This window comes from Gymnogyps californianus, chromosome 3 (genome assembly GCF_018139145.2).
Source record: "Gymnogyps californianus isolate 813 chromosome 3, ASM1813914v2, whole genome shotgun sequence".
Taxonomy (NCBI): Eukaryota; Metazoa; Chordata; class Aves; order Accipitriformes; family Cathartidae; genus Gymnogyps; species Gymnogyps californianus.
In genome coordinates this window covers 75,798,584-75,820,328 of record NC_059473.1, presented here as the reverse complement: position 1 = coordinate 75,820,328, position 21,745 = coordinate 75,798,584, and the positions used below count along the sequence as shown (strand labels likewise).

At 44.8% G+C, this 21,745-nt stretch overlaps 1 protein-coding gene across 4 annotated transcripts; it reads right to left on the bottom strand.

The window, feature by feature from the left end:
* Positions 1–366: 366 nt before the first annotated feature.
* On the bottom strand, positions 367–19,687 carry TRAF3IP2 (TRAF3 interacting protein 2). 4 transcript variants are annotated; one of them, XM_050894705.1, is made up of 9 exons: positions 19,608–19,687; positions 18,602–19,357; positions 15,307–15,496; positions 12,864–13,039; positions 11,341–11,429; positions 9,459–9,527; positions 7,010–7,126; positions 5,740–5,814; positions 367–970 (listed from the first exon to the last, which is right to left on the bottom strand). In XM_050894705.1, the coding sequence occupies exons 1-9, from the start codon at positions 19,621–19,623 to the stop codon at positions 824–826; spliced, it is 1,635 nt and encodes a 544-aa protein (XP_050750662.1). In that variant the 5' UTR covers positions 19,624–19,687; the 3' UTR covers positions 367–823. The 4 variants fall into 4 exon arrangements, with proteins under 4 accessions (XP_050750662.1, XP_050750663.1, XP_050750665.1 ...); XM_050894706.1 differs by having other exon boundaries at positions 7,010–7,123; XM_050894707.1 differs by lacking the exons at positions 367–970; positions 5,740–5,814 and having other exon boundaries at positions 7,021–7,126; positions 9,464–9,527.
* Positions 19,688–21,745: the final 2,058 nt, after the last annotated feature.

Here is a 21,745-nt window from a genome sequence, read left to right as displayed (position 1 = left end):
GTCAATGTTATTTCTCTTAACAATCACCGGCTTTCCAAATGTCCTTTGACACGCTCTGTTTTCAGTAAGGGCTGAAGAGCAGTAATGAAGCTAAAGGCCTGCTATAAAAAATACTGTAGCGTTCCATGGTACTGACAGCACACACGTAGTCATGCGTTTAGCTCTCCTTTTGTGGACTATTGCTGCAACACGCTGAAGGTGTTAGGGGCCGAGCTGTAAGGAAATGGAACTCCAGAGATTTCAGATCTGAGAGTCCTCTAATTGAAGACAGTTTCTTTATGCAAGACAGTCTAAGGAAAACTTGCGTTACCCAACAGTCACCATTCCTCCGTTGTTCCCAGCAATAATAAAAGCTGACACAATATATAAGGTTGCCTTACAAAAGGCAAATATATTTAATAGTGTATATACAAATTAACTGTTCGATAATGCTATACAAGGCAGGAATATCTTTAAAGAAACCCTGAGCAAAAAGGAGGATGTAATTTTTATTTTACACTTACTGCAACATTATTTCTGGTATTTGTTTGCTATATTGACTAATAAAGGAGTATGTTAAAAACAGATGTTGAAATAAAATTGGGCATTCTTTCCATTTGCAGCTTATTTAAAAAACTAGAGAAAAAAGTTCTGCCCTATCAGCTTCAGAAATAGATGTTTAACATGGTAGAGAACAAGCCGAGCCTGAGTTACCCAAGACAACCAATTCCTTTAGCAGAAAGAGTGTCTTCTGTCATCAGACAGAGCCATCTGGAAGAGCGTTGGCTCCCTGCCAAGAACAACCCTGTAACAACTGCTTGTCGTGCGCTTTAAGTAACAACGTTCATAATGGCACAACCTGGAGCGTTGGTAAAGGTCCTACTGGAGGAGCAACATACTCCTCCTCCCTCAGTAACCGCAAAAGGATGTTCTTCTTATTCTTTGGCCAGTTATAAATGTGAGTGTTCTGCAGCCAGGTAGGCACGTGTTCCTGAAAAACAAGGAAAAAAGTGTGAAATCCCATAAATCCTCCTGAATCTGTACCAGAACCTTGCAGATTCCATCAGACCCTGCCAAGCAAGATTTCATTTTGTCTGTTCTAGGCACTTCCCGTAACAACAAGAAATTTTACTTTTGGCTTCGGAATTGTATTTGGGTTCCTAAATAAATGAACTTCGTGTGATCTCACAGCTTGCCTGTCTCTCTTTCTTTTCTGCCATCACGTTGGCTAATTTCACCACATTTCAACAGGAGTCTGATCTCAATGACAGGCATCTAAAGGCTTGTGAAAATAAACACTGAGAAGAGAAGGGAGACATTTCAGTGCCCCTACCAGGGAAAGGCGGCCACCTTAGTAGCTGCTGAAGGATCCACACAACATGTTCAACCTTGAGATGAGAATCAATAGGGAAAGAGCAGGACCCCAGGGGAGCATTTCTCATCCTGGTAGCCTTCTCCCCCCTCCCCTTGCACCTTCCTTCACCAAGCATGGTGTCCTCTGACCACCTCCTGAGCAGGAGGTTGAGGCCAATGCTGAGCTCAAGGAAAGGCTAATGCATCTCCAGATTAGCAGGGTCAAACCTCCACCACTCCCTGCATCCTGGGAAGGATGCAGCCTTTCAGAGGGGTTGGCTAATGCCCATTAACATAATGAAGCTGGGACCACCATGGCCCTGGACAGTGACAGCGCACTGATGGAGAGGAGCCTGCTCAGACTTCATGTTCCCATGTCTTCACAGCCTTGGGAGGTTTCCATATGGACAGCCTGGATGTGTAGGGGTGAAGGGCTATTATCATACCACTAATTAAAAGAGGATCAAAGACTGATCCTTGACCAAAACCAGCTCATGTCCACTGGAGATGGAGATTACTTTTTGGAGAGCTGTTGTTGGAGACACCAGAACACAGCCAAAGTGAGACAGCAGATAAGCAACATGAGCAGTCAAGACATCCAGCACTTGCTCCCTGGACCTCTTATTTAGCAGGGCAGTATTTTCCCAAGGTGGCCCCTGTTAGGAGCAGCACAGTTCCTGTCAAGCCAGTGGAGCTAGCTCCAAGAGGACAGAGTAAAAAGCTGCTGGCGTGCTCCACGTCTCTGGCGCCTCGCCAGGGGATGCCCTGGCATGGGCAGCACATGTCCTGCCTGCCAGCAAACAACCTAGCTGCAGTCCAAATCTTTCACTCCCAAGCCTCGTGCTTCTCAAATTGGCTGTCTTTTCCTTGGCCTGTACAGCTGTAGGAATGAGGCTGCATCGTTTCCACTGCTCAGGGAGCCATTTGTGGTAATTGATGCAACCACTTTGTTAGATCTATAGGATTTATGTATAAGAAGGAGGTAAGTCACATAGGCACCTACAGACACATTAGTCTGACCTCACCTAGGCTTCTGAACAAGCAGCTTGGTGAGTGGCAGAGGTATCTATCAAGCCTGGCCTTCCTCTTTCTCCAGTGGCCGAGAAAGTATAGGATTTGGTCAATGATCTCCCCAAAGTGGAGGTTTTAAAATGTTGCTGTTCCAGGTGGACACCTCACTGCCCAACAAGGGTAAGATCCCGCAGCGTTCCCTTTGGTAGGAGCATAAATAAGATTTCTTGCCTCCACCTGCAAGTCTGATTTTGCATAGGAATGGACTTTAATCTTTGTGAACTTTACTCCTTTGACAAAGCTGTTTGAAATTGGCCAAGAGATTCAAATGTTACTGGGAGAAAGACAGACAACTATGTTTGCGTGCACGTGCACACCCTTATGACGTAAAATTTGTTTCTTCACTAAATCTTGTTAAGAGCTATAGAAAAAAATGCAATGAAATACAGCAAGGGTTTACCAAATGAGCCCTCTCTCCATCTTTGATAAGAAACTACATTTTTTGGAGGAAGGAAATGCAGTAGTTGTAGTCAGTCTGGACTTCAGTAAAGCATTTGATATAGGTCCACATGGGAAATCATTAGTTAAGCTTGAAAAGATGGAAATTAGTGTGAGAAATGTAGGTAAGAAACCAGCAAGTGGGGATATAATGAGAGAGGCACTATACATCCAGAGACAGGCTCTGCGCTTTTCTTCCAGAACTGCTCCTGCGGACAATTTCATTTAATATCCTCTATAATGAACTCAGTGCAAAAAGCACCTGCACGCTCATCAACTCTGGCAATAATTTTAACGTGAGGGAGGTGTGTAGGGGTAAAGGGGTAACTATAGCTGCTATTTTGATCTAGAAGGAGAGCAGAGAAAATGAGAAGGGGGCTTTTCCTTGCCACGTGACACCAGCTGTCATTGCGGGTAGGAGTAATGGGAAAATGGTTACCGCCCTTTTCATTTTTTTTACTCGTCTGTGTAGCTGTAAGCCGAGAGGAAATTCTCTCTACGCCATAGAGAGAGTATTTGGTAACTCTGAGGATCAAACCAGTAGGAAGAGGGCAGAGCGTATTAGTGCAGAGGGCAGGCCTGTGCGTTCAGGGCCGTGTCGGCGGAGCATGGTTTGAGCTCTCCTGACTTCCCTGGCACCGACCCTGCTCACCTCACCCCTCCGGCTGCCTCCGCTCTGCCAGAGGGAGCCTCCAGCATGGGGCAATCATGGCTTAATGCTTTGGTCATCGGGTGACCAGATCAGGAGGACACATTTCTGTGGACTGGTTCGATGCAAGCCTTGAACCAGCAAGACCCAGGTTTCCTTTAGCAGTGTATGATGGGAAGCTGGAAATGCCGGTTCCACCTTAACTGTGTGTTGTCCTTTTACCCCTCATTATTCAGTTTCCTAATGAACACTCTTTGGATCACACAGATCCCTTCCTGTTGGAGGTTGACTTTCACATACCAGCAGTGCTTTATGATGTGCTTCGTATGAGATTAACTCATCTAATAGCCATGTTCCCAGATGAAACCTTCCAAATCTTGCCTTCCTGCTCTTTTCCACTGCCAGGTACAGTAGTACTTGAACATGTAAAGGACAGTATAAAAAAGACAAGTAATTTGCCTGCCAACATCATCCAATTGTACATGTACATGGCATTTTTCAGGTACCTCACTTCCTCTGACTGCCCACAGACTTCATTACTGCAGCTCGTTCAGGCTTTGGTGCTTTCCTTCCACCCATGATGTCCTCAGTTATATTATCATTAACTAGTTAGATGAATGTCGATGACGTACCAAAGAAATGTGTGGAGAAAGAGAGCAAAGCTTAACGGCAATAGAAAATGCTGATCTGCATAATTTAGATGAGAAAGACACCTCTCGAAAAACTGAAGGGTGATGTGGACTACAGAGGATGGGCAGGAAGGCTGCCTGGAGCGTGATGCTTTGATAGGAGCAGCTGAATAAACCAACCCTGGAAATTCCTTATAGATCACTGTCCGAGAGAACTGCTGCTATATGCTAAATAGTCTTCTGATACATAAAGTTCAGCCAAAATTAACATAAGTTTATTGTTCTTGCGTCTGCCTCAAAGCCCAAAGGCAGCTATAGTGCCTGCTGGGCCGCTTTTCTCTGCAACCGTTAAGGTGCCAAGTGGCTGCAGGCTGTATGGTCTGTTTGCGTGGCAGGCACTCAAGGAGTCCCCAAGGTTAGGAGCAGTCCTGCCCTTTTTCCCCCAGATCAAGCTGCAAAGACTGACTGAAAATGCTGACCAGTTCCCTGCCTTCGGTCTGCCCAGTTCCCACCAGTGCCGTCTCCTGGCTTTTCACACTTAAGGCAAGTACTGGACTGAGATCATTCAGGAAGGGAGCTGAATGACATGAAATAGCAGAGGTACCATTCATTCCAAAGGACCTCACATATTTTACAAACCTAGGGACATATTTTCAAATTTCTGAGCTTATATTAAATCAGTGCCTAAATAAAGAACTTCGTTACACTAAAATCCACAAGTGCAGTGGGACTTCACAGCCCTACAACCATTGATAACATTGTTTTGACTGATGTTCCAAAATTTGGGCACCCGAAGAAATATAAAGAACCTTTCCATACTTTTCCAAAATGCAGCTGTACCTAGGGCTAACATGACAGCTACCCCACAGTGCGCACAGCATTTAGCGACAAAAAGTGAACACGAATACAATACATCCATTCTACGTTTGGGGAAGAATGCAATTTCTCAACTATAACTGAAGCCATTTAACTTTTCTGGCCTTGTAAAAATCCAAGAGATTCTCTCAGAGTGAAGAAGAAGAGACAGGAATCTGTTGCATTACTTATTTCTTATTGTCAAATGAATCTTCAAAACTAATAAGGAAGGCAGATGAAATTGCAAGTCCTAAAAAACCTTATAGTTTGCCTTTGATGAGCCCATGAAAGTTCAAGCAATGGCCTAGTACTTTAATATTTATTATCCTCTTTATTTTTATATTCTCAACCCACCCTCTTCCAGATCCTCACTTCACATCAGTCATAAATCTCTCCCATCTCACTCATCGGCATTACATCTGGACAAAATTATAAAAGGGTTAATATAAAAAGCATGCTTGCTGGATAGATTGTCTCTCTCCATTTAAATTCTTTCAATGCTCAAGACAATTTGAGTTTTAGTTGTACATTCATCATCAGAAATACATTTATGCACTGATTTATATTGTGGATGAAATGTTTTTTATTTGTATGTACATAAAACTATAAACTTTTCATGTAAAATGTAGCTTTGGAATATTACTAGTGGGACACTAAGAACCAAGAAATTGAGGGTTCGGGTTTTAAGATTTCATCTGGTGCACTGTGATCAAAATAATACGTGCTTAATCATGTGACAAGTATATATGCATGTATGTATGTTACCTTTTTGGCATTTGGAAAAAGCACAGGGATGAATCTGAAGTTCATACTCCCTTGTTGTATAAACTCGATCTGCATCTAGAATAGAACAAATTGCCAGATTTATTGTAACGACACATTAATTTTTCTTTGCATGCGTCTGAATCCTATGCGTAAAAACATTTGTTGCTTACTTAAACTGCTCTTCTGTTACGTGATTTGATCTATTGCTGGTGGACTCGGTATCGTTTTGTTTGGCCACTTAATCTGATTCTTCATTACTACAGAAAGGATACAGGAAAGATCTGTCAACATTTCTTGAGCATTAAGTTCTGTGGTGTGAAATAATTGTGGGTTTAGCTGCAGTTGCAATCCTATGAAATCCATCTAGAACCGATGAAGCTTGACTTGACTAAGGCCCCTGTTCAGTCTCCAACAGGGTGAAAGATTTCAGCCGGAGGCTACCTCTGTGTCCAAGCTAGGACCCAGCCTGTTCCCCAAGTCCCAGCTCTGCATCTGAGCTGGGACCCAGCCTGTCCCCTCTGTCCCCTGACACAGGCATCCCAGGGGTGGTAAGGACAGCAAAGTACTACTGAGAGCTCATCTGTTGATGACAGCTTCTGAGAAGTTTGACTGCAGGATCAAACTGGGAAGTCATATGGGTTATGGGGTGAGAAAGGCAGCAAACTGCGAACTGAGGGAGAAAGGATGAGTTTCACAGCTCTGTGGGCTCCTCTGGGCTAGATGTCCATCCTGTGACAGACTGCGGAGATGGGCGTCTGTGACCCCCACGGGTCCCCTGCCACCCCGCATCCCCCAGGAGCCCCCCTTTGCAGCTCTGGCCTTCGCTCTGCAATTCTACCTATCAGACAGCTTTACCGCTGCCCGAAAAAAGACCTCAGTTACAGGATGGCCGAAGTGATAGCGGCTGATTTATAGGGAGGAAGGTCAGGCACTGTTAGATAAGATTGTGCTCAGGGCAATACGACAGGGCAACACGACAGGGCAACAAGGGCTCAAGAAGGTGAAGGAGGGAAAAAACCATCGAACAATAAAGAATATGGAGAAATAAGATGAGCATGTTTAATAGGATTTTTCTTCCTTGAACCTCTTAGCAGATGTTAATGAGCATACGGAGCTGATGAGAGGGAGGATTAATGAATTCCAAAGGGGGGTGTTTAACTATGGGGATTAGGGAAAACAAAGCAAAGAACCTGCCATTTGGAGACAGATTTGTCTTTTGAGAAGAAGAGACAGAGCCTTTGTAAAACAGCAAATGCATGTCCTTGCTTACCATCCTGTGGATGTATTTAGTATGTAAGCCATGTTCATCCCTGTCCAGCTGGGATTCAGCCCCCTCCACATCCTGTTTGTATTTTGGACTGATTGCTATGATTATCATCACCGTCTTCTGTTAGGGAGAAAAGCACTTTTATGAAATTGGGAAATGCAGCGTGTTTGGTAGAGGCAGATCGGAAATCTGCCAGTTTGTGTTTTAAGTGATCTTTATGTTCTTGGCAAACATTAGAGGATCTCATTCATTCTGGCAGGAAACACAGGAGAACTCGTACACTCGTTCTCCTCATTATTTCTCGAGATCTCATAATATAGAAAATCTAAATGTCAAGAGATATATTAGCAGCTACCAGTTTACAGTTGGAATCCCTGTAATAAAAAGCTACTTTTTATCAGTGTAGAGTGTCTACGTACTTACACAGAAAAGTTTTATCTTCAAATTCAGACCTAAATGTTTTCCAACAGCGTATGTAAAAGTGCATCTATTTAACCATCTCTGGCTTTTTATACATAAAGCCACTGAAGGCAGTTGTCTGTGGAAGCTACCTCTAGGGCTCTCGGCAACAGAAATGACAACTTTTCTTGCTGATCTTAGCGGCAAAGTGTGCAGAGAGGTGGCTGTGCAGAAAGGTGGGCTGTTGTGGACGGCCTGGGCACGTTTAGGGGTACCTAGCAGCTCTGTCCCACCTTGCCGCAGTGGGCCAAAGGCAATGCTCCTCGCCTTGCCGGGACAGCCCGGATCCTGCCTGTGACCTGTTTAGTCCCAGGCCCCACTGAGCTCAGGTTTCCACAGAGGGGCCATCCTTCATATCTGGGAAACGTCTCTCCTCCTTAATGGTGGGCCAGTGAAGAGGCTCAGCAGATGAAAGCCTCCTACTTTTGTTTACCTAGGGCCTGTCTTTCATCCCTGCCACATCAGGCTGTGTAAGGCTTCCAAGTCTGTGGCTCATAGTCAGCCTGGCACCTAATTAACTCTTTCCTTCTGCGCAATATCAAGGGAATTTGCCCCACCAGAGGGTCAAATACGGTAAGGAGCCATTATCGCTTACACTGACTTAACATACTCCAGAATTACTTTTGCTTGTGCCTGACATGCATGTAAGCACTTACAGATGTTGAGAGTCTGCAGACACATGCCCAGTTGCACACATCCCCCTGCTTGTGTCCAAGCAGTCCCTTCTTCCTCACATGTGTAAGGGTTTTGAAGTTAGAAACTGCCTCTACAGTCAATGGAGGAAAACGAACATTTCTGGGGTGGGCAGTCAGAGAAGGATCCTCATGTGGAGGCAGGGAATTGCTCTCTGCACATACTGGTCTCTCCTGCTGACTGTGCAGGAGTCCCAAAGGAGATCTGCCAGTTTGTATTTTAAGTGATAATGATGTTCTTGGCAAAAGCAAATTCACCATGGCTTCTAGTTTCAGTACCTCCATTACACACGGTGAGCCCAAGCCTAATTTGTCCTGACGAAAGCCCCAAAAGGCATGACTGCATTGCCACAGCAGAGGCCCCAAGCTGGGTCTGCATGCAGTAGTACCATGCCTGCGTGGTAGTGCACTTGAGCTAAGGTGTCCTGCTGGACATCTTTAGGAAACCTGTGTAGTGCTGTCCCAGATGGTTGAGCTTCCTTGCTCAGGTGGGCGAGAGCCCACCACTTTGTCATCCTGTTCCCAAGCCATGGAGATCTGCCCAGAGTGAGTCAGAGGCCCAGTGGCTACCCACGAATCAAAGGAAGCCACCCCATGATGGCATGTGTTGAGTGACAGAATCGCTAGTTTGTGTCCAGCTGTGGGGGTATAATGGGACCAGTTGGCTTGATCCTAAAGGAGATGTGCACTCGCTGCTCAGCTGAACTTCAGAGGAAGTTGTTGCTGCGGGGGACTGCACTGGCAGCAACATAAATCTCTATTTTACTGCTTAGATAGATACAAAGTGTTGACAGCAAATCTATCATTCGACTAACAGAATACCAATTTCCAGTTTACATATAGGATGGTTTATCCAGAAGAACCCTTCAGTGTTTTAGATAGCAACGTAAAAGCTTCAGGTGAGAAGCAGGATGAACATTAGCCACTACTATGCAGCCTGGGATGAAATACAGATAGCATTTTAAACAAGCATAGCTAAAAGACACTATTTAAAAATGAGATGGAGGAACAGCTTGTCCAATGGCAGCTTCAGGCTGAATGTAACAGCCAGCACTGGAATTTGGCAGGACTGCCAGGATTAGCACTTCATTTCTTAAAGAAAGACCTTTGGGACCATAAGATACAGAAGCAAGTGAGATTTGCTTATGCTCTCTCTGCAAGGCCTCTGCCATTTCTGTAGGGGCAGGGAAGACGACAGTAGGGTCTTGCATTTTGATTCTGCTCCTGTTGCTATTAGAATAATTCAACCATTTTCCTCAGGTCACCTCTGCCATGAACAAGGTTAAATTGCCTTTACATACATCACCTAGGTAGCGCTCCATCCACTTAATGATGTCAATACCTCGTACCGTGTCCTCAAATATATCAATCTGCAAGAGAATGAAAGTCTGTGGTAAGCATCCTTTCACCTTTCTGCCCCATTTGGTGGCACTGAAAAGGCGCCTGCTCTTTTCCCTAGTTTCTAACATGCATGCCTGATTCCCTTAGGAAAGAGACGTGTGCATGCACAACTTCTCCCCTTTCCCTGCAGTCCAGAGTCGAGCTGGACAGGCACCCCAGGCAGGTGGAGGGGGGCCACTGCAGGCACACTGCTGGGCTCCCACTCAGCCGGCCATTCGATCGACCGGCCACCCTGCCCTGCCACGTCCCAATGCCCAGGCGTTTTTTGCTCAATGGAACAAGAAACAACCGCTGCCGGTGAACGTTAGATATGCGAAGTTTGCAAAATGGCTTTTTTGCCTCTCTAAACACCTCATGAAGGCGGATGGCTGCCCACCTTCTCTAGCTGTACAGCGGCAAATGTCCACTATTTTCTGGCTGCAAGGGTATATACTGACTGTCAAGTTTTAGCTTCATATTGAACTAAATTTTCAGGGTGTGTGGTGGGAAGACAGCCAGGTCACTGATACTGGGTGCAGTAACCCAGACTTCAGCGACAGCAGAGAGGTGGAGGACTTCATAGGACTGAATATGACCAACACCGCTCACTTCCCTGCACGCTCAGTAAGCCCAGAAACTGGCAATCAATGACTGTGACCAATGCAGTAAGTATTAACTTCTCCAAGCTTTTTATAGAAGAGTCATATTCTGCTCTCAAGTCTTTCTTTTTCCCTTTTTGAAAGAAGAGAGCATGTTTGTTTCCCTGCTTTGGGGTCATTTTGCTATATTTATTATTCTGCAGCAGGCTCCAAGAATTGCCTGTCCAGCAAAGGTGCTATTAATGAGCCTTCTACTCCATACCTCTATGGTGCCCAAAGCTTTCTTATGAATTGGTCATAGTACAGAACTGCTGGAGAGAAGTGTAATTGCAGTCTCTGGAAAAAAATCTTTGATTCGTGAAAATAAATAAGTGTGTGCAAAGCCTCCCACTGAGTCTCATTAAGTTTAATGATAGCCATTTGCTTAAATGCTTTCCTGAATTGAAGCCAAAGAGTGAAGGTTGAGGGGTCAGATAGCATATGCACTTGAAATAAGAAAATATGAATCAAGGTTTTGATGAACACTGAATCCTCGAGCCTCTGTGGATGGTTCCCTCAGAGAGGGCCGTTATGATGAAGCAAACTCACGAGAAGTTAAATGAAAATCTGGAAGGCTTATGGGATTAGACAGTAGGACACAGACCTTTTCAGGCCAGTGATTTTAGAATCCCTTTTAGAAGTATAACAAAGCAAATGAAACCATGAGATGGGCTGTTTCATTAAGCTGTGTGAAATACACTGATTTTAGATCAATTTTAACAGAAAGGTATTCACATCTGAAGAACCAACGATGTAATAGCATCACAGAAAAAAAGCTGGGATGGGATGAACATGAAAATTGACCTTTTTTAATATTGATATTACAGATCAAATATGAGACAATGTTAATGGAATAGCTCACAAAACCTCATACTATTGCCCATCTGGTATCAGGTGTCATGAAATGAAATTTTCCAGGGTCATTATTAAAACACATTTCAAAGCATAAAATTCAGTTAAAATATGAGCAAATGAAAAGGCACATAATTTAAGTTACAACTTTTAAAGCCAAGGCTAGTTCATTCTATTTGTATCTTCTTTAACCTACAAAATGCAATGATAAAGAGAAAAACATTTAAATGGACAGTGTATTGCCTCTGCTTTTTAAAAAAAAGTCTCTTTTCTTCCCTGGTTGAAAGTCATTTTCTCTGGAAGGAATACTTACAGCAGTTTGAAATCCATTTACAAGCAGGAAGTTCACAAATTTCATAACCTCCACCGCTGTGTCCACCGAATAGGTTATAAAGACCTTGCCTAGGAGAGAGAGTCCATATGAATATGTGATGCATTCAAATACACCATTCGGAGGGTGACACTTTCACAGCCCTCCTTTTCCACCGCGCTGCAGGTTCTGCCCACCTACGTCTCTTTGGATTATTTACAAAATGGATGCGGGATAGCGCAGTGGCTTGGTGTTGAACTCAACCCCCTGTACAGAAACCTTGCTCTAGATTGAAGCTCCTACTGCCGTGCCGCTGGCGAGCGCCCCTGTGGAAGCTGCAGAGGGTAACATCACTCTGCTGCTCTCCCTGCCCTGCTGCCAGGGCTGCTTCTTCCCCAGCCCTTTGGCACACGTGAGGCTGGGCCCTCACCCAGAGCTCGTGCCACCTGCACCGGCTGCAACCGGCACAGCTTTCCTCCAGACCTCATTGATCTGACCGAGAGCCAGAGGAGCCCTTATGCATGCCATACTGCCTCACCTTATAGCAGCATTAACCCCCTGTGCAGGCAGGATGGATGGCTGATGACAGCAATGTTTTCAGCTGTCCTTGCCATCGTGGAAGGAGTTTTCGTACTAACTAAAGAATCATGGATTTGCAGGTCAGGGTAAACCAGCTGGCTAATCTAATCCAGCTGTGCGTGTATCACAAATGACACAATTTTATCCAGTAATTCCTGTATCTAGGACACACTAACTGATAAAGTAGGGTCTATCCAAGAGTGGTATCCGGTGTCATAACTCAATCCTACCGGCCAGAGAGATGCAACTCTCTGGACTTGAAAGGTGACGTGTAAAATGAAGAACAAAGGAAAAATCAAAACCTCAGGAGAGATGTGGAGGGTTCTTAGCAATGGTATATCTCACCTGCTAGCCAGCACGGCATTAAGAAGGAAGCCAGTTTTCTGAAACCTGACTTTTCTGTAAGAGTTGAAGGGTGAAAGCATTTCAGGGGCTGGTGGCCGGGGAAGCACCTCAGCCAGCACCTGTGCTGCCCTCAGCCCTCAGTGTGGGCTCCGGGCCCAAAGTTCTCTCCGCTCACCAGGTCAGGGAGAAACTGAGGTTGAGACTCGACATATTTGTCTGGTTTGGGACAGGCAGAAATGCTTTATCCGTAGGGCTTTGTTTGTTATTAGTGTTTTACTGTAAGCCTCAGTGCCTCCTGCCTCAAAGGGACATCCTGTTTAGCAAGAAGTCATGAAAGCAATCTAAATGGTATTCATTTTTTGTAAACAAAATAACAAGCAATTAATGACAACTATGTTTTCAGGATTCAAGGCTATAATTCCATCCCACCAAACATAAATGCTCACACCCTACAGATGTGATGACACTCAGTATTTTCTTTTCTTATTGTCTTTGTCTCTTAATGTCGTTCCCCCTGCCTTCTCCCCCCCGGAGCTTTCCCACCTAAAGCTGTCAGGCTCCGCTGTAAAATCTTGCACAGAACAAATTTGCTAACCACTTACGCAACTCCTCCGGCAAATTGCTGGTTCTCAGAGTTCCCTTTGCTGCAGGGTTACTGAGAGGTCTCGGGATGGCAGCTGGAGATGGAAAATTGTCAGAAGGACAACAGCATGCTTCATCTGGGCCACATGCCTTGGGGGGCAGCTGACCATTAGGTAGCTGGTTGTATAGCTGGTTTCTACAAAGAAAAGCAAGTGAGGATTTAAAAAATATTTCTTTTCAGGCAAAATTCAGATTTTTTTTTCTTTTAATAACACACTAAGAACTTTATCTGCGTTTTAGCTAGGAAAAGTTCCTGTAGAAATGCTTGGCTTGGCATTTCTACTTAGTTATTACAGCACCTTTTGAACGGATACCTTGGTGACAGTCTACCAGAAGCAGCAGTTTATTGCAGAAGCAACATTATCCACAGGAAGTAAATGCACGTCATAGCTGAAAGCTGTTCAGTTTGCAATTAGCAGAAGCAAAGGCTGTTTCTAAGCAAGAAATAATGCCATGTCGTGGATGTTGTTACGCACGTACGGGACCAGAGTGGTACTTGGGTAACCTCTTCCCATTATCTAAAGGGTGCTTCATGGCACCTCAGATGCTCTCAGGATGTCCTGTGCAGCACAGCAGGCGCAGCACAAGGTGGGGATTGGGAAAAATGGGGATGGGGGTACAAGGGCACTCCACCTCCAGCTCTGGCACAGCTTGGAGGGTCGCCAGTTTTGGACAAAACTAAGTTTTGCTAAAGGGAACAAAGTTAATTTCTTGACCAGCAACAGCAGACCCAATGAGGGTTTCTCATGTCAGGGATCTGCGCTCCAGACCTGCAAACACCTTGCCTAACGTCTTCTCCATTGTAACAAGTAGAGAGAAAGGGATGATTTTAGGAACCTTAGCAGTTCTTGTCCTACTACACTTTGACTTCACAGTTTAAGTCAATAGGAAGGGAAATCTATAGAGATTTTTATGTGAGGTGTGCTTTGAATCTGCTGGGTTGAATCTGTTGGACGAGTGTCAGGTTTCTCTGAGAGCTTTTCCCCACAGAGCAGTGATGTTTAGTCAATCAAGCCCACTCTCTTTTTTTTTCTTTGCCTTCCTTAAATGAATGATGACAGGCTGGTCACAGCATGTTTTCTGTTGTCACATTAAGATTTGGTTTATTCATTTCAGTACAGATGTTTTCTGTTACAAAATACTCTATAGGCAAATATTACCAACATATAACTGCCGTTCCTGGAATCAGCATGCAAACACCAGCCACGCAGCCGCAGGACAGACCCCGCATATTCTGGATTTCTTTTAGCAGAAGAAAGGACCAAGAAAAGCAACATGTACCTCATCAACGGCCACAAAAAATTACCCTGTGGCTAATTTACAGATCTTCCCAAAACTTCACCTTATCTAACAAATGCACCAAAAATTAGGAGTCTGTTTTTAAATTTTACTACTGCAAAGGATACCCACTATTCCTCAGTATTTTTACATTTTCATACAAACTCTTCAGTGCAATTATCTCTGCTGCAGGTACTGCCTTATCTTGCTGTCACCTTTCTGTCATAGCCCCTAACTTTTCACAGGCCAGAGCAGTGCGGTATTTCAGTCGTCTGCCCTCTTTTGTCCCGCCTGTTCTCCCAGTTTTCTGCCAAGAGCATGTTACGTGAGTGGACATTTTCAAACACAGATGCCTGTAAGTTTAGCACCTCTAAAACTATTGTGGCACTTCTTAAATAAAAAGTCTGACTTCAGATGTTCTCAATACCTGAAGCTTCAATTTGTCTTCAGGTAGCAGAGTCTGGAGAAAACCCTGCATGGATAATATTTCCCATCTGTTAATGACATACTTATAAGGAGGGAGATATAAGGCCTGGTAAATTAATATTTGAAAACCAGTCAAAAAGCCCTGGATGAAAAGTGCTAGACATGTAGTGTTTTATTACTACATGAAAAATCATAGAACAGGCTGCAAACTGCAATGTAGAGATATATCAGAGACAAGATTTTCTCCCTTTTTCTCTGCACTACAGAAGAGATAAGAAGGAAATCACTGGAAGCCAATGATTGAGGCGTCCCAGGCTGCTACAGCGTAAAGCTGAGGACCGCAGTGAGCCGCCGAATTGACCTTTGCTCTTGAGCAGGAGAGCTCTAAGGTTTCAACTGAGATATTTTTCAACCCCTCATCCCTTTAACCTTCAAGCATTTATCTTCCTTAATGCGTACATTTCAGGGTGCGCTGTAACAACATATCAGGTATCCGGCTTTGAAGTTCTGTAGGGTAAGGTCAGGCCCCTCTTGGATGTAAAATAGCAAATAAAGAAAACTACTCAGCATCTCGCATGTACCCCTGCAGCCCAGGCACGCTAACATTACAAGGCTTCAGAATTATTGGTTGAAAGCCTACAAAATCAGATCAGAGGAGCTTCCACCGCACACAACCCACCCCTCCCGAGGCGTACTTACGGGAATCGAGGAGGACCAGGGGAGGAGCCTGTCCTCTGGGGTGGTCGGTCTCCGGTGCCCTTGGGAGCACGAAGGTTTGAGTAATTTGGGATGACTTGTTGGGCTGGGCGGATAACTCTCATGCAAGGTCCAGGAACAGGAGGAAGCGGTTGCGATGTATGTGCAAAATGTTGGTAAGGAGCTCTGCCATCTGGGAGGGTGAGAAAATAAAGGCAGCAACTATCATTTCAGCCAATACATTTTTGCCTCAGTTTGTGTTTATCCCTTTCCAGGCATGTTCTCCTTCATCTCTCGGGGAAACCGAGCAGTTTGGAGGCATTTGCAGGTATCTCGGTCTGAAAGAAGCCAGACTAAGGAACATTTTACAGTCTGAAGTTTCCTATTTCCCATTCACATACTGCACGGTTCAGATCCCCGCCCTGGGTTGGGCTGTTGGGACAACTGACAATTAAACATTCAGGGCTACTTTGTCCCCCATGCCTCAGTGTTTTTTGTTTGTTTTTTTTTTTAATTTCTTTGTGGCAATAACTTGTGAAAATGAATCATCCCAACGTTCTCATGAAAGCAGATGCAAAATCCTGGAACAAATCAGTTTGCAACACTAAGGCTAAACAGACTGTGATTACTGTAAATTAAAAGAGAAAAAATAATCTCTTGGTTTGTTACTTCACCTTGTATGAATTTGCTGCCTAAGTGACCTTTTAAGGCCTTGCTGCTGCTCCTGGTGCCATCCAGGAGGCTGCAGGGGAAGCCCAAAGTGACAATTTTGCTCAAGTAATTCTGAATAACCTTACTGTTGTTGGCCGTGCACACGTAATGCTGTTTAATAACTAACGTACAGTGGAACTGTTGGCATAAACTGCAAGAGAAAGCATAGTAAGCTGCTTGTTTCCCAAACGGGGAAAACGATTTTTTTTTTTTTTTTTTTTTTTTTAAGTCTTTCTGCTTGCAGTTTTCATTAGGCAGCAGCTCTGCGCACTTTCAAGCTGCTGTGCGCAGATCAAAGTCCAGCCTGGCAGGGCTTATTAGCGCTGCATGATTATGGTGTTATGAGCTGGTTCTGAAAGCTGCAGTACTCAAACACTTCCCCGCCCCTCCCCCCCGACTGTTTTTTAAAATCCTTTTAGCTATTTTGGGGTCATGCTTTCGTTTTCCTAGCAGCCATGAGGACTAAATTTTTTTTTAAAAGGGGAGGGAAAAAAAGAAAACAAAGCTTTGATGAAATAGTCCAATTCCAGGAGCCAATACTTTAAAAAAACCCCAACCAACCCCACAATTGCAAAGAGATTCCTGATGAAATTGTGAGTCGGCAACATCGTATTTGTTGAGATTGTTTTAGGAAATTTTCCTGCTCCCCCTCTGAACTATTTATTTGCAACAGGACAGGGTGAAAGAGCCTGGGAGAACAAAACTGAAAGTAAATGTGGTCTTCTCATGGGTTCCTCATGACCAGCTCTAGGGAAGGTGGCAGGGCTCTGGGAGATTCAGTTTGGTTTACAGGTTTTTAGGCCAATGTTTCACCAGCTTGCTTTGGATCTATCTGATGCTACAGTATTTTAATGGATGCAACCACTGCTGTTCAGAAGCACAGCATGGCCAAGCGTGTGTGCCTGCGCACACCAACAGCTCTCATATACAACTATCTGAAATAATGGTCCCTGGGCACATAGCATTGCTGCGAGGATTTCTTTGACTTCAGAAGCAGTTTTGCTGTTGTATCTCAAATAGCAGGTGTCCGGAGCCAGCTTAGAGCCTACAGGCACAATTGCTATTCCCCGGGAGAGGCGTGTTGCAACACACAAACTGCAGAGCTTTGTTGTGGGTTGCCACTGCCCAACAATTATCTGAAACGCAAGGAGCCGTCAGGAGGTAATTTATGCTGTACCGGGCACGTGAGAAACAGGAGTACAGTTGCCAGCTTCTTGGTCCTGACCAAATCTGCTCCAGCCTTCTGAGTTTATTTTATTCTTTTTGCCCTCTGGATATGGTTGAAACGGTAGTGATTTTTCTAAAGAAAGCCTTTCAGAGTTCCTGCTTTAAAACAAAATGGCCTCATTCAGTAAATGTCCTACTTCTCACCATGCCCGCATGTGGAGGAGGTAAAGGGAGGTAAATAGTGAGGGGTGTTGTGCAACCAGCTCTTTGTCTGCTTAAAGCTGAACTGAAAGGAGAAGGTACGAAAAGAAAACCAGAGGATGTTTTGCAAATGTTCAGCTGTAGACATTGATGAAAGTCCATCTGTAGCCCCTTCCCCCTTACAAAGTCCCAAGATCAGAGGTGAAAACTGAGGCTTTGATACCCTCTCTCTTTCATATACCTAATTGTAGCACATTGCTGGAATGACAAAACTCCTTAAACAGTTGTCATATAAGTGCCGTGGAGTCAACAGAAGGTTTAAAAAAAAAGGGTTATATCAGAACAGGCCTACAGCTTTTTATTACAAAGCCAGCCCAAAAGGGGTCGGGGTCTCATAAGTCTAATGTAATATAAATTATATTAAAACAATGATACTGCTGTTGAACGTTCAAAGCTCACTTCATAACAGATAAAAATCTCAGAGACTGAAAAGGAATACTAATTAATAGCAGGCTGTAAACTGCGTCGTAGTCTCCAAGAGCCAAAACACCCATATTGACGGAGTCACGTCAGCGTTCAGTGATACAATCACCAGCAGCTGAGAGGGCTCCATTTTAAGTAATGAGCTTTCATTTCAGCTGGCAACAGAAAAAAATGAGGATGATGGATGTCACGCTCTTTTCACATAGAAATAAAACACATGGGTGAGTTTGGTCATAATGCTGGGAGATACTATGTTTACAGAGATCAAGGGTAACCTCCCATCCTCATTCTGGCAGGAAATCCTCAACTTTGGGGATCCAAGTGGGGGCAAAGAAATCTATGAAAACACCAGGAATTAAGTTGGTATACGAGGCTGCTGAATGACTGATGCAAGGAGGAAGGAAATGACTAGAATATGAAATAACAGCAGGGAGAAGGCTGGGTATGCTCAGCGTGACCGACAAAGGCTAGTTTCTAGGCAAAATCATTAGCCTTCATTTGATGAGTAACTGTGACCTCTTTAACTTTTTATCTGGCTCAGAGGTTCTGCATCAAAGAGTCTGTCTGCATAACCCGAAAATCTGGAAATATAAAATGGACTGCAAATAGGTGTTTAAAAAGGTTAATAATTGCACGCCGTGCCTTGCCATTAAGTACAGTAGGAAAACACCAGCTTGGTGAACGACGGCTGTGATACACCCGGAAAATCTCCCGTGGGGTGAGCAGTGCTACTCACGTGGGCCCTGGGGGTGCTGCTCTGCCAGGCAGCGGTGCCCGAAGCAGTTGTGGGCTTGTGAGGAGGCGTTGGGATGGGGTAAGTGCTGGCACATAGGGCACTGCTGGTGCTCAGGTCCAAAAAACTCTCTGGAGATCAGTGGTCCTGGGAGGTCCTGGGGGTTCAGGACGGACACCAGCGGTAATGGGGGCTCCAGGTGCCTGATGCCCATGACGTCTCGTGACTGGGAGTTGTACCCCGTGTCCACGGTCCCCAGCTCTGCAGGGGGTCTGTTTCCTGAGGGTTGCTGTGACCATGAACTCCCTTGGCTGCTCTCCTCCAGCGAGTCCTCGGGAGCATCAGGCACGCTCTGCTCTGATTTACCGGAGTTGTGCCCAGTGTCAGCTGAAAGCTGCGATCTTGGCTGCATGCCTGGTTTGTCCGTAGCTACAAGAGGCATCTTGGAGGGAACTACTCCAGCTATTGATTCACCGGGGGAACAGAAGCGTCCGTCTCCATCAGGATCAGTATATTTTGACCACAAGCTGCTGTCTGGCTCCATGGACGGTGCTAACTGATGGTGTGCTGGTGCTCTGCAGAGGCATGATGGATCAGCCACAGGCTGAGGTGTTCGAGCGACACATGGTCTCTGGGACTCCTCATCCTCCCTATCCTCTCCAGAAGGCTGCAAAGCCTTTTCCAAGACATGTTCAGGAAATGGGGACCATGGCATGGATTCATCCACTTCGACTGGTATGCTTCGACCCACAAAAGTGCCTGAAAAAGTGGCAGAAGAAGTACTGTAGATGGACAGCCATACAGACAAATGCCTGTTATCAGTCATCACTCAATGACTGTGAGCTGGAATACTGAAGAGCAATATGTATTCTTTATATTCTTTATATCTTTATGTTTTTTAAAAAGACAGGCAGAAAACAGCACGAAAAGTCTGGCTGAATTTTGGCAAAGCAGGAAAGTAGAGAGTTAGCTGGATTGTGACTAGGACAGAGTTATAATTTGGACTAACCTGACACAGAGGCCATTTCCAAGTTTTGTAGTCGCAGCGGAAACGAGAGTCAGCTGCCTTACTGCGAGGCCAGGATTTTCCAGCAAACTGGAAAACAAGAGAAAGGACTCTTGTGAACATGGTACAATTTCACACAGGCAATAATCCTAAAATAACTCTATCTCAGAGACTGGAAAAGAAATACCGGTTAGAGTTCTGGAAATCGCATTGCGCAAAACAGACGCTTTTATGGGATTTCTGGAACTTACTGTTCCTGCTGAGACTGGAGCAGGGAAAAGCACATGAACTGTCTCTCAGAGGTAATTTCTGCACCTGACAAAAGAGCAGGCTGCTTAGTTCTGGAGGTTTGGCTCAGGCATATTCCAGGGAATACAATCACTTGCAATTATTTTACTCCGGACCTTCTAATAATAGCTTCACACTAATGCCTCGGATCTAAAAATTCACCACACACCTAGCTGAGTAATTTCAACTCCAAAGCTTGTTTCCAAGTGTTGCTGCTTATTTTATCAAACCACTTCATCCAGCCTGTTATCACATGGCTGTTGTTATTTCAAATTGTTGAAAATTAAAAGACAGTTTAGAGACGTTAGTTACTGTTTGGATTTTTTTCCCTTCCTTCGGAATTGGCTTGGGCCCAAACATCAAAATTATTGCTTCCTTTTGGGGGTGCTGTCAGTAAATTTGGTCCAGCCAAGCGATCCCTGATGATGGACGCCTCTGCTCCACCTTCACTCAGAATGACAGCAGCGGTGATGGGTGAACACTGAGTGGGCTTTGGGAAGTGCAGCCATCTTCATCCTCTTATACAGGGGTGCAGATTAGCTTGCTCCCAGCAAATTTTATCTGTTACTGTGGAGTACAGAGAAACAAGCCTGGTGCTCATCATTTCCCCAGCCATTTTCCTTCTATCACATTGGAGAAGCTAAAATACCAAGTAGGAGAGTTATCAATCAGAGAAGAATGGACTAAGCACTCAAGCAACAGGACTGACAACGTTTCGCAACAGAAGCTGGCTTGAAAGCCTGGTAAAGAAAGTCAAAATCACAACATGTTTGAGGAGCTTTTAGTGATCCAAGGATTTCTCCCAACTTCAGTCACAGCAGCTTGTACAGAAAGGTCAAATGAAGAACATATTCAAATGACCACAGTATTAAAAACAGTTGAACAGGATCACAGAGCGGTATAAGGCAGCGTCCCAACCTTTACCCTGGCTCCCACAGAGATTCTGTAAAAGCAAATGCTGTGCCCTGTGCTGTAGGGCAAGAGTGAGGCTTTACATTCATGCTGATCAGATCAAATGACATATATTTCCCCTGAAAGTACCTCTGGCATAGAAAATTCTGGGTGTAACATTTGCTGGGAAGTAGGATAAAAACTGTGCTTTGCTGCTGGGCTGCAATGTAAATTCTCCTCCTCTGTGTTACTTAAAACCCATCTATGCAGAAGATTTACCATATATTCATACATATCCTATGTTATAATAAGCACGTCCACAGGGAGAGTTATCCTGGGATAATTACAGTGGGATAATTACGCTGGTACATTTTCCCATGTAGGCAAGTCCTCAGAGCAGCTATTAGTTGCACCAACAGAGTGAACACGCTGCTGCTCTGACAGCTGCAGCCCCCTGCGTGAGAGCGCCGGGTCGGGTGCCAAACCAGCTCCTTCCCATACAAGCACCCAGGCTTGAAATCCTGACAGTCAGCTTACCACCATCACACATCTCTCCCTGCGGTTTACATCCCTTTTCCTCTATACCACGTCACTGACGCCGGCCCTGCTCGCTGAGTCACGGTTCTCTGACAGTCATAACTGATGTGATGGGAAAGGGAAAACCTCGAGCTCTCATAATCAGCACAGGACCGTGACTGGGACTTGCGCTGCGCTATCCTGTGCGGCGGTGGCAAAACATGCTTTACCTGGGACCTTTGGTCAGATGGCAGTTTAAATGATGACTGCCCTGTGGTGGTGACTCACCAGGACAGTACAGCGCAAAGTCAGATTTACACGAATCAGGGTGTACAGCTGCCGAGTGGTCCCCTGCCAGACTTAGAGAAGCGCCTGTGAAGGTTAGGTGTGAAACTCCCTGCAAGGCATCTGCCTTTTGCTCATCTCAACAGCTTTGTAAACCTGAC

Coding starts and splice junctions, on each gene's coding strand:
- TRAF3IP2 (XM_050894705.1), bottom strand. Junction 9,528..11,340: donor TAAATGGATTTCAAACTGCT/GTAAGTATTCCT, acceptor ATTCTCTTGCAG/ATTGATATATTTGAGGACAC. Junction 971..5,739: donor TTTTTCCAAATGCCAAAAAG/GTAACATACATA, acceptor CTTGTTTTTCAG/GAACACGTGCCTACCTGGCT.